Source organism: Gadus morhua, chromosome 14, assembly GCF_902167405.1.
Source record: "Gadus morhua chromosome 14, gadMor3.0, whole genome shotgun sequence".
Classification (NCBI taxonomy): Eukaryota; Metazoa; Chordata; class Actinopteri; order Gadiformes; family Gadidae; genus Gadus; species Gadus morhua.
In genome coordinates, this window is record NC_044061.1 from 18,187,004 (window position 1) to 18,200,412 (window position 13,409).

At 44.7% G+C, this 13,409-nt stretch overlaps 1 protein-coding gene across 1 annotated transcript in view; it reads left to right on the forward strand.

The window, feature by feature from the left end:
• The window catches only part of glceb (glucuronic acid epimerase b), a 43,501-nt gene extending 34,578 nt beyond the window's left edge, over positions 1-8,923 (forward strand). The window contains exons 4-6 of the mRNA XM_030376847.1: positions 633-896; positions 4,432-4,724; positions 5,187-8,923. Of these exons, the coding sequence (XP_030232707.1) occupies positions 633-896; positions 4,432-4,724; positions 5,187-5,918 (1,289 nt within the window). The 3' untranslated portion in view covers positions 5,919-8,923. The remainder of the gene's footprint in view (positions 1-632; positions 897-4,431; positions 4,725-5,186) is intronic.
• Positions 8,924-13,409: the final 4,486 nt, after the last annotated feature.

The window sequence follows — 13,409 nt, forward strand, 5'->3', positions numbered from 1 at the left end:
AAATATCCATAATAACAGGGATGTTCCAAAAGCCTTGCTCGATGAGGCTCATTAAAAAAATTGCTACGGATATAACCTGCGGCATGATTAATCTTACAGCTACTGACAAATAAATAATAATTCTATTTTGCAATCATTGTTAAGCTGCAAGCTCCTTCACACCTACCAGTCTTTTTTACCAACTTAACGGAATACAGGCCGATGTTGAAGGTGCAGTTTGTAGTATTTAATGGCCTCTAGCTGAATGGACTAGCAGAAATGGAATACAATATTCACATTACTAGGTTTTTAATCACTGTATAAATGGAAATAAGAATCATGTTTTCGTTACCTTAGATTGAGTCCTTATATCTGTTCATGTCTACATAGAAATTGGCTCCTATTCAACGGAGGCTGCCGTTTAGCACTGCCATGTTTCTAATGTTTGAAATGTTTTTTATCTTTCTTGTAAGCTATGATCTATAGTTTTAAAGAGTAAATAACTAAATACATTGTATTCATCTATCAAGGAACCTCATCACTTGACTGTTGGCTTCTCAATGCTCCTCAATGTTTTATTGTGGTCCACTTTGTCCTCGTACCAAAAATGACATCCGTATCCACCACCCCCCCCTCCCTCCCTCTTTTCCCAGGCGTGCCCCTCTCCACCCAGTGGGGTCCCCAGGGCTACTTTTATGCCATCCAGATCGCCCAGTACGGCCTCAGCCACTACAGCAAGAACCTGACGGAGCACCCGCCCCGTGTGGAGGTGTACGACACGGCGGAGGACGAGGACGAGCAGCGCCGGGACGGCCGGGCGTCCGCCAGCGCCCCCTGGACTGTGGCCAAGGGCTGCAGCCTGAGCCGCGTGCACGACAAGGCACGCACTACCGCCGTCAGACAGTTCAGCGCCCCCGGTGAGCCACCATCCCTTCCACGCGTCTATCTCGTAGCTCCTGGCAGGCAGGTGCTTGTCTCTCCTGCAGACTGCACACAGCAGCTGGGGGTGGCTCGGAGGAGCAAACACGCGAACAGAGTCTGACGACCTGCTGCTGAGGCCAGCATATTGGCGTGCTGGTGGGAGGTTTGGGGGTGTAGTTTTTTTTTTTTTCCAAAGTGTTAAGAAAACAACATAAAAAAAAATTGGAACCATATTAAAAGCAGATTTTTTGTAACAATTCCAGCCTTTGGTAAGTATCATTATTTAGCTGACAATCTAACTGTATAGATTGGTTAATCTGTGCTAGATTAAATTTAAATCATTGTCATTGTACCTCCAATGAGAGCAACTACGGGGTAAGCGGGGTAACATAAACTTGTAATGCAAAATAGGGATTGGCTATGCCCCCGTCTGCACTCGACGGGGAGTGGAACAGACCAGAGACGTTTTTACTCAATTAAAAATGTCATGAAAACCTTCTTCCTGGAAGCCTTTGGAAGGTTGCGAAAACCTGGCGCCCATCTGACCAATTCCACTCACCTACCGCGAGACGAGCCAGACACTCATGCAGTATTGAGGACGCTCTGCCCAAGAAACCCCCCCTCTGAAACGAGTCTCTGTTCTTCTCCATCTGCTGCCAACTCTGTTATTTCTGAAACAATGATGTGGAAGAAGTGGAGGGGCCCCTCCTCCACCCCTCACATCCTCTCCTCTCCTCTCCACTGCGCGTCCATTAGTTTTCATCATGACCCAAATACAATCACATGCAGGCCTTGTGGCTTCTAGCAGCCATACAGAAATGTGATTATGGCCGCAATTTTATACCGGCTGCTATCGCTTCTGTTCGTATAATTTCAATGTTCCGCCATTGGATGTATCCTTTATCTTCTATATACATCTCCTTGTGTTTCTGCTCTCACTCATTGCCGCGCCTCTTCTTTTCAATCTCCGTAGCTCCCTCGCATATGCTTGGTTTTTCAGTTGAGCTCACGCTCAGCTATAATCCACCCGCCAGCCACCCCCTCCCTCCTTTATCCTTCTCCTCCAACCTCCCTCATCCTCTCCGCTTCCTTCATCTTTCTTATTTCTCCTTTTTACATTTCTCCACCCTAGACATTTCCCGCCCTCACTCTTCTGGCCGCGTCATCCGTCTATGCCCCGACGCCTCCCCATCGTTGTTATCGCTTCACAGATCCCCCCTCCGGCTGTCTTCGTTCCCCTGGCCTCCCCTCGCTTCGCCTCGCCTCCCCTCCTCCATCATGGGCTATCAGTACCAGTACCACCTCCAGCCCAATTCCTTCTCCCATCCGATTCCATCAGATTCAAGTTTTGCACTCATCATCAATTCTGCTTATGGTACTTCAGTCATCAAAAAGCTGCATGCTATTTTTATTTCTTTTTATATTGAGATTATTAATCATTTAAATGTCCTCTCCCATCCTTTTCCCCCCCCCCCGTTTCTTTTTTTTTTTATCTCTGCTGCCATCTCCCTCCCTTATCATAATTTGACATCTAGTTTTTCATGTTTTCTCTCTTGGCCACTTGAAAAAAGCCCTGAAGTCTCCCAAAATCCACTTTAGAGCACTGTAGTATTCTGCGTTGCCGCTTTCAATTCCTAGATTTTTGGCTCGTACTTTTGTTTGTTGCGTTCTGTGCCTCGTCTTGTCTTTTTATTCTGCAACCACTTTTTTGCTTCTAGACTTGCAATGTTCTCTGTCCTGATAGTTAGCATGGCTGTACCAGGTGCTGTACCTTAAGACGGGAGTGAGATACAATGGTTGATATCCATTATGGCTTCTTTCTCGTTGCAGAGGTTAGACAACGCAACCCCTGCATGAATTAACTCCTTAATGCCACCATCGCATACACGCATTTCCATTTCCATGCCTGCTTGGGAAGTGTGCAAACATTTTTCGCTCAGCTCACAGGTGCCGAAAACGCACGCAAGCACGCAAACGCACACATATCTGTCTCATCCCTCATTGCTAAGCATACCGGGCGCCATGTCGGGGAGATGGGATCTGGTCTGCTCCTGGCCCATCCCTTATTGATGTCTGGGTATTCATGGGGCTGCAGTACAAATCCACTTACTCTGTGGATTGCCTTAAGTAATGGATTTATGAGTGCATTAAAGAGTCGACCAGAGGCCCCTGCCAGGTTGTCTGTCTGCCTCCACCTCTCTTTGCCCTCTTCTACCCTTTTCTCAACTCTATTCTCCAGTGCCCTTTTTAAATGGTTCCCTCCGCCTCCTCTACACCAAAGCAGGCTCATTGGCCACTGCTGGCTCCATGGGGACCGCCTGTGGCTCGCAGCGCTGTCTCTCTGCTGCCACCCATCCTCCGCTACTTGTGCTGCTAACTCGCCTCCTTGACTCCAAGGTTCCTCAGGGAGCCCTGATGGCTTGATTATAGAGGGCCGCGGATCAGACAAGTTAAGCGGGGCAGTCTGTTTTTTTCATCCAATGAGTTCAAGAAAAACCCAAGTGATCAACTGAATGGCCTAGGGAGGGCTTTTGGCAGAGGTATACAGCAACAAATCAGCAGCGACACACGCATCACAATATGGGTAATAAGGCAAGCGTCTCTTAAACAGTAGAAGAAATGCTCAATAGGTCTCCATCGGCAGATACATTTTGTGCTCGCATGTCAGACGATGCCATAGACGGCCATACCGAGCACATGCATGGTATGGCCGGAGTCACTAGAGCACATAACAGGATGGCAACATATGGTTTGGCAGGAGCAATGTGTTCTTAATCGTCCTGGGAATGGATGCAGGGATGATGCTAATGGGAGAATTGTTGATGTTATGAGAGCTGCATTCATTTCTACTTTATACCGTCTTGCCAGTTGCTTGTCATTGTCACTTTATCTTCCATATTCTCTTCTGCCCTCTTGCTCGTATTTTTTTTCTCCCTCTCTTCCCTGCCTCTTCTCTCCTCTGCGAGTCTGGTATCCATCTAATTAAGCCCATTGCACACTGACACTTCTGTATTGTCATCCCAGGAGGGACTTGTCTACCTGTCCGTTTCTCGGTCTCTCAGTCTCTCGCGCTTGCTTGCACACACACACGCACCATATTTCTCTCTCTCTCTCTCCGATCTTATGCTCGTAGCTACCGTTAGCCAGGCTTTCTTAAAGGAAATCGCACTTGGTGACAAGGTGCGAGAGTTCTGACAGTGTCTTTCCTGAAATGTTCTAGTAAGTTTGCAGAATGTAAGTGATCAGTGTGGATTAAGGTTTGCCTACAGAATAGATTTTGATGGCATGAAAATGCATTATCAAGAGATTGCTCATTCTGATAAAAAAGAACAATCTACATTCGCCGTGGAAAGTAACCCTTCTTTACAGAAGTCGGGCTCTTGCATACCAATTGAGCGGAGCTATTTCTGTATGATCTTCTAATCTTAAAAGCAACCTCTTTTAGTCCAAAGAGATCCTAAGGACAAGGTTGTTTTCGTCTTCCTGTTTGTCTCGTAGTTCCACTTCCTTAATGTCCTCTCGCATCCACAGATGCCTCTGAGGGAGTGTCTCTAGCGTTGGGCAACTCCAAGGACTTCATCCTCAGCCTGGACCTCAAGTTCACCTCCAACGGAAGCTTCTCCGTGGTGCTGGAGACCACCGAGAAGGGCCCCCCCTTCGTCATCCACTACGTCACCAACACGCAGCTCATTGCCTTCAAGGACCGCGACATCACCTACGATATCGGGGCGCGCACCACCTGGTCCACGCTGACCCGGGACCTGGTCACAGACCTCCGGAAGGGAGTAGGGCTGTCCAACACCAAGGTCGTCAAGGCCACCAAGGTACCGTCCAACCTGAGGGCTTTGGTTTTCTGCTTTGGTTCTGGCCAAGTTGTTCAATGGAGTTATTTCAATTCAAGTTCGGTGCACCAGTATAATTCTTAAGCTTAAATGTTGTCATTCAGAAGATGCTTCTATTTTTATTTTTTCTATCCTAAGTGTCTCTGTAGGCGGAATGCTCAAAGCCTACAATTAAAATATGCAAGTGTTGCACGAGTTTAGAAATAAGGGTGAAAGAAGGCAAACTGAATAATGAGCAGAGCAGCTAAACATAAAGTGCCAGTCAAGCGCCAGGCGCCATTTTATCCCCCTGCTTTAGCGGCTGCTTGGGGCAGTAGAGGCTCGGCAAGCATCATGTTCAGATGTCCTTGAGCTGAGGCACTGAGTCCCAGACGTACACCGTTAACTGATTCCAGCGTATCTTTGTCCGTGTCCTCCCAATCTGCGTCCCCCATCCCCACTCAGATCATGCCAAGGCGCGTGGTGCGCCTGGTGCTCCATGGGCGTGGCTTCGTCGACAACGTCACCATCTCCACCACCGCCCACACGGCCGCCTTTTTCGCCGCCAGCGATTGGCTGGTGCGCAACCAGGACGAGCGCGGCGGCTGGCCCATCATGGTGACGCGCAAGCTGGGCGAGGGCTTCCGCCCGCTGGAGCCCGGCTGGTACTCGGCCATGGCGCAGGGACAGGCCATGTCCACCCTGGTGCGGGCCTACCTGCTGACCCGGGACCAGGCCTACATGGCGGCCGCCCTGAGGGCCACGGGGCCCTACAAGACGGCGTCGGCGCAGCACGGCGTCAAGGCGGTGTTCATGAACAAGTACGACTGGTACGAGGAGTACCCCACCACGCCCAGCTCCTTTGTGCTCAACGGCTTCATCTTCTCCCTGCTGGGCCTCTACGACCTGTCGGAGACGGCGGACGAGAAGCAAGGCCGGGAGGCGGGCCTGCTGTTCAGCCGCGGCATGGAGTCCCTGAAGGCCATGCTGCCGCTGTATGACACGGGCTCGGGCAGCATCTACGACCTGCGGCACTTCATCCTGGGCACGGCGCCCAACCTGGCGCGCTGGGACTACCACACCACGCACATCAACCAGCTGCAACTGCTGGCTTCTATAGACAACGCTGCCATCTTTAAGGACGTGGTGAAGCGCTGGAAGAGCTACCTGAAGGGCGGCCGAGCCAAGCACAATTAGCCGGGACTATTCATGACATTGATACGCATTACGTGAGGAGTAGCTCTGTGTGGGTCGAGTGAGTTGGTAGGTGTGTGTTTGCGAGTGTGTGTGTGTGTGCTCGCGAGTGTTTGCGTGTGGATGTTTTGGTAAAGGCGAAATTAGCTCAGGGGGGCTTGTTAAATGGAAGCCCTCACATTTCTGATGAGCTCTTTTGCAGTCTTTGTTTTTATATTTAGTGCAACATAAATGTAGCTCTCATCTCTCTTCAACTAATGTTTGGATTTATGTACAGGCCTAGTTTCTGAGTGCTTGTTTGTCTACGGTGTGTGCAGGCGGTTGGGTGTGTACGTGTGTTTGATCTGAAAGCAACAATTTGTGATGCTAAAGAAAAAGTAAAATAGTTTTCTCGTTTGTTAATTTATTCACCCATCATTCTTTCATGTCACCCATCATTCTTTCATATCACCATTGCAGGTCTCCTTTTTAGTTTTTGTTGACTTCATACCAGATTTGCATAGTTTATAGAAAGCTTTCATCTTCAATAATTTATATATTTGGGGGCGATACTTGGCATAAGAAGAGGTTCAATCAGATCCATATTCAGTGTTTATTAAGTTGGGTTATTGTTCAATTGTTTCTGTTTCTTTCTCCACACTAGAAGATGGTTTACTTGAACTCCAGAACACACAGGGAACTTGACATGATATTGGAGGGTTTTAAGTAAAGGAGCTTTTTTCCGGATGCACTCACTGGAAATAAAATGGGTGATCTCCTAAACAAGCTGTCTAATGGTGCTTCTCAGACCAATATATTGCCATTGAAATCTGGAGGGAAAACTTTGCTCCTTAAATAAAATAGTCTTCCCTTCTGTGGTCGGCACATTCTTGTGCATTGTTCATGTGATAGGTTCCTTCTTTCGTTCAGATTCACCCAACTGATAATGACTATAATGCATTGAAGTATAAATAGGACAACGTTTCAAAGCGAACCCTGCCTTGTAATCCTCCAGTTAACACACTTCCATCCACCGTGCGTTCAGCTGTGTCAGGTCATTTTCCAATCTGCCCACCCCTGTTTTGATTCGAGTGCTTGCCTACTAGTGCTCCCTTGGCTCCCCTACTCACCTGACCGCAATCGCCCGCCCGTAGTTCAGCTCTTGTTGATTGCTCTGAGAGTGGAAAGGCCCGACTTTCCGCTGGGGCCGCAGAAGCCAGCGGGCAGCCCCCGCTCTTGTCCCTCCCACTAATGCCCGACCGCAACATAAGTGAACCCGTTATCGCTCCCCGGTGGTATGTGGCGTCCCTCTTTGCACGGCTGAGGCAATCAGGTGCTAGGATGCGATTGGTCAGTCTGCTTTAAAAGGAAGGCAGCAGTCAAGCTGCTTGCCAGCTTGGCTCAAGTCATATATGCATTTCTTTGATTACAAATTTGTATGTAGGCATTTTTGGATCATTGGTAGCATTGGAGGTGTTCACTTATGTAGATTTTATGTAGATTTTAATATGATCAACTGTGCCTCCTGATCTCAGTTTACTATTTACTAAAGAATTCCCGATAATTCCAAAAAATATAAAGATGGGTCTTTCTTTCACCCCCATACCACTCTCCCCAGACAGCCTGTCACTCGTCCCTGTCTTTACACCCTGGCTGTTTGCAGGAGTGATCGACAGGTGAATGCAGGGGTATGCTTGGCTGCACAAACATACACATACATACGCATAAATACACACACCATATCCAGTCAGCGACGGGATGCACCTCCCTCTCCAAAAAACAAGGCCAAACTGCCAACTGGCCGAATAAAGCAACGATTCTGGTTTCCATGGTCATTTCATTTTAGAGTTTGCTGAGTTTTTTTTAGTTTTTTTTTGCATTTCACGGCGAGGTACAATGCATGGTGTAAACTATGATGAGCCTCAAATAATCTTAACGCAAAAAAAAAGTTTTGAAAGAGAAGAGATGTGACTCAAACTCCTAAACTTGGAGCATATTTTTGACCTCTGCTGCCTCTGCCTTCATCTTCTTGCTATCTGATATAAATCCTTTTACGTATAAGCACGCCTTTAGACTGCTAATGACTGGAGTTGACATTCAGCCGCAAAGGTTATAGTTGGAAACTATGAAAATGTTATCCTGGAAATGAGCCTGCAAAAAGGATCACGTAATCGGCATGTGGGTTTTGTCTTCTGTCTGGTTCATTTTATCCTGGTTGGCATCCTCAAACAATAGCCTGACTCTTTGGAAGCCATTTTGACAGGATACTGAACAGAAATGGTTAGTTAAAAAAATTACAAATTTGGAAAGGTTTCGACATGGGTGTGAATCCTGATTTTGTGTTCAAAACCAAAGCATTTTTTTTACTTAAGTTGACTGTATAATTTCTGTTAAAACCTATTAGCGTTTGAATTCTTGAAAAATGCTGTAGAATGCTGACATTAAAATGTCTTTTAAATGTGTCTAAGAGGGGATGTGTGCAAAACATGTTTAGAGCATCAAATAGCCTCAATTTTCAGTGGTAGATGAATGGTATAATACATTTGCAGAAATGTACAACCTTTCGCTTGACATACAACAGCACAACTATGTATTGTCTCATCAAGTTAGTTAGCAATATTATTTCTATTCTAGCATTTTCTTCCTTTCAGGAAACCATATACAAACCATTATTTGTTTAAAATAATGTGTTATTTGTTTTTGTTTAGAAAGCTGCTATTTTCACCAACTATCCAGTCCTATCCTTATATATCTATTATTCCTGCTCCCGAAAAAAGACTCACGGGCATACGACAAGATGTGGTCGTGTGATTTATGCAATAAAATGTTTGCTGGGGGTCGTTGCACCACGGGGTGCCCTAGAGAGAGAAAGAGAGAGGGAGAGCGGTTGTACAGAGCTGTCTATCTAAGCACAATGTGCACATGCTACCATTTTTGTATTCAAAGGTAAAAGATGTGTTTATAGAACTATTTGTGCTTTAATGAAAAATGCCTTTTGACGTTAATAAAAGCATTTTCTTATGAGTATTTATCCGTTTTCGTTTGATCCTTCATGTTTATCTGTCGCCGACCCACCCGTATGTGAACCTTGGTTTTTGCATCCCTGCTCGAGACTCTTTGAAACGGGGTGCCATCGCCACGGTGGCTAAAATGGTACTTACATCAACAACCAACAAGTCAACAACACAATAAGGCAAGAACTATTGATGGTGGTCCTCTAATATTATGGTTGGAGCTCAAATGATCTAGCTTTGGTAACCTGGCTACTGTAGTATACTCACTGCCTAACTGAGTATTGTGTGCATGTAGTTGTAGACCGAATCTGAAGCGATTCTGGTATGGTGTTTCCATGGTTTCTGCCATGGGTGCGCCACCTAAAATTCAAAGGTTCTACACATGAGACTTATTGGTAACCTTAAAGGGCCCTGAGGGGTGAGTATGCTGTGTGTGACCTGAATAATTATCCTCCTCCTTCCTCTTATAAGTAACGTGGGACTGATTAAAAAGTAAAAAAGATGGTTGCTATTAAAGCTTGAGACATATTGCACTAATGTATTGCATCACAAATTGCCACACGTATCTCCAATATAGAGATGCTCTTCTTTCCACTTATTTATTTATTTGGCACATTAACAATACACAACACTTCTTGGTATTTGGTCTTGGTATTTTGAAATTGTTCAGAAAATCCAAAATGTGTTTGAACCTGCGAACCCTCGAGACGCTGACATTTGACATTCTCCTCAGGCAACCCTTATGATGTCCTCTCTCTGTGTTTCTGCCTCTTTCTCTCAATCCTCATGATGTTACGTTCCCTCTTTACTTCAGAATTGTCTCTGGTTGCCATAATTATCTCTCGACCTTAGACACTCTTACTTTTAAGAACAGCCTCCCACTATACGCGCACACGCCGCGTTCGTCACTGTCTACCTTCAGATGCTTTGAGGCATATTGTGATAACAGAGGGATTGTAGGTAGGACTCGTACATACTCCCCCCCCCTGATCAAATGAGCCTACTGTTGAACACTTATTGAATATTTTTGCTGTGTGCCTTCTTAATAGTAGAGGTTGGAAGATGTGCATGAGTGATGAATAAAGCCTGCCGTGCTGGATCCCTATATAACCTTTACACAGGGACAGAGAGACAAGACAGAGAGGGATCCCTCCCTCACTCTCCTTAAGAAGATTGCGTTTTGTTGATCTGTCAAAACTGCTATTTCTGCACCTCCTATCTACCACCCCCCCCCCCCCCCCATCTCCATCTCCTTCCCCTACGCCTTCTGGTTCTGAATGTACTGTGTCGTTACTAGTATCGGCTCGGTTGGCACAGCTCTTTCCAACCCTGTTGTTTCCTCCTTGTCAGCCAGCCCATCCTCACCTTGTCGTCTGGGAACACGCCGTCTCTCACTGTTTGCCTGGGTCCTGCCCCATCAGTCCCACCAAACTACACCTTATTATTAGTATTAGAGTGGAACGTAGTCACATTCACCATCTGCTTCCCACATTGAATTCAGAAGAATTCTTTGGTTGTTTTTCGATTGTTCTTCAGCTGTCGGCAATCTGATCTCAATGTCCTTGCTAAAAATGATAATCCATGCATTATTGATAATATGAATAGTTCTTATCATTATTGTTCTAATTATTAGTAAGCGAATAATAATAACGATAATATGATAAAGGGAATGACGATGGCTGTAAAGGCAAGTCACAGGACATGGAAATAAGAAAATCGGATCCACCATCTTCCTCTCAGTTGGAGGAAAAAGAAGCAGCAAAAGTGCATTTGGTCGTTGCAGGGGTGGGAGTAATGGGCGGAAAGGGCACTGTGGAGTTTTAACAACCATTAATTATGAATTAGAGAGGGAAGAATCTGGCCAAGCTGACTGCCGCCGGGCCACATATAGAGCTCCGGGGCCAAGGCACTGGGGGGTGTGGGGGTGGGCGGGTCACCCATCTGTCCCCCCGGCCCACCACCGTCCCCATCACTTGAGGGCTCGGTCCCCCGTGGACGAGAGGCAAATGTTTGATCTGATAACTGGTCCATGCAATGCGTTGCAATTATTACATTCTATACTGTCCTCCTTACTTTCAAACTCTTTTTTTTAATCTTTTCCTTTTCTTCTTTCCACCCATGAGGTTTCTTGAGAACGAGTTTGCGTCAGCAAGGGTATCATTGCAATGAATTCTTAATGGGGGAGGTTACTAAGTAGTTGTGTTGTATAGTGCTGCAATCAGGGGTTTGCTATATAAGAGGCTGCTTTGCTGAGTGAGTGTGCGTCTTTGCTGAGTGAGTGTGCGTATTTTTGTGTTTGTGAGAGAGCCTGTGTGTTTATGTTGGTGTGTGTAGAATCTGACCTTTAAACACCCTTGTTTAACAGTTTTGTGAAATCTCTCCAATTAAAAGTGCTATTCTTTAAGGCTCCTACTTATTCTTCAGTTGTGGACCTGAATTACCCATATTTTTTTCATAGAAAGAAGATAAATGACAAAGAATCAAAGAAAAAAAGGATTGAGCGTTTTGTGTAATAGTTCTCTTTGTAGACTAACATAAATTAAATTCTATTTTTTAAATAGTTCATATAAAGATATATTTTATTTGCTCTATTCATATATCATTTAGATGCTTTCGGTTGTAGATAAGCACCGTTTTATGTTAAAACCTCCCGGCTATGACTTTGGAAACACTGCCCTCTTCTGGTAAAAATGTTTTATTACTGTACATTGAACACTACTAGCACGGCAGTGTGCTATCAAAGCACACTACTTTATCAGAACCAGTGCCTAAAGTATCAGAATAAAGGGGATATTTAGAAACTGATGCCTAATTTAGGGTGACCAGATTATTGTTTCTGATATAAAAAAGGGGACATATTGACTATTCTCATCATGGTAAATGTTTATTAATGTATAATTATTGGGCAATAGCCTAGATGCCCTATGGTTGACTACGATGTGATTTAGGCTTTGATAAACCAGCCCAAAAATATCCAAAGTAGCTACTCTTATATGGAATATTTCTATATTGTAATGATAGTCAATTGTTTATAATTGCCCATTCCTGCTTAGAAAGTCGATAGATATATCGCTGCTTAGTGAGGTCACGTCACAGCCTCTCAGATAGACTTGAGACGTCTACCAACTGTATCAAAATGTATATTTATGAGAAAACAAGAAAAAAATACCACTAATAGCCTATATATTTTTATCCTTTTTGAGAAACAGGGACGTCTGGACACCCTAACCTTATATGCATATATTCTCCTTATTGGATGAGTATATGGGAGTCTGTCAGTCACAAATTGTCTCTATTTAGTGAAAATAAGCCCTAATTCCCTGTCGCGTTTGTCCTCAAGTTCTGATCATATCTGAAGAATTCAATGATTCACATCGGCAGTTGTTCTTTAACATATCTAACGTTGACACAAAAAAGTGAATGCCAACATTTTCTGCGCCGGAGCATACCCAAAAAATATCCACTTGAAATATCACCCAACTTCGTCTAAGATTGCTATCCACTCTCCCATGAAAGGCACAACCGCCCATCTGAACCATTGTTTACACATGGTCATCTCACGTAGCACTAAGTCTATCATGTGATTGTCATAACTTACCTATTAACCATTGAAAGTGACTCATGACTTCTGCACAAACAAGCACTAAAGCGTCTTGGACCAAACAGTTCTCCCCTGGCTGGTCCTCTTAACCCCGTAAGCCAGCGTGTTGTCATGGTAACAGCGGTATGCTTATTCCTCTGGGGTCGAGGGGAATGAGGTCCCTATAGGTGTGCCTAGTGATCAGTTGCAATTATACACCTTGCAGCACTTGCTGCACTGGGATTTGTCATAAGAAAAAAAGACATGCTTCTATCTTTGCCCTCTCTATCATTGAGGCTGGCAACATGCAAAAACCTTTTAAAATTATACCAGACTACTTTGACTCACGGAAACTCTATTGACATGTTGTTTGTTATGTATTCCGTATTTATATTGAACTGATGGTTACTAAAATTGCAAAACCTTTTTTGTGAAGAACACATACCTAAGTGCCTTATTGAAATTTGTTTTGATAAATGAAAAAACACACTCACTTGAAGACATTTCTTCGTACAAAGGCCTAGAGATGTAAACTATAAAGTGGACGTTTATTTTGGCTTGGTTTCAGATTGTGTTTTCCAATGAACAGAAGTATGTACATATCTCTCATCAAATGTCTGTGTGTCTGTTGTTTTACCTACCCCCTACACACTCATTTCGTGCTTGCATTATACCTGTAAACAACGGTGAGAAGAACAAGCTATTTGATACGGACGTCCCCTGCTAAAGTGATCTCATTACTCGCCAAATAAACCCCTCTGGATTCTTTGCCATGGTGAGTCCATGAATTGACAAACTAATGAATTGAGGTGTCTTGGGTGTTGTCTACCTGTAGACATCATTGAGTGGCATAACCCCCTAATGACATCTTAACTAACCGTTGCCTTGGAAAAGTTTCCCCTAAATTACAAAAACTCTGTG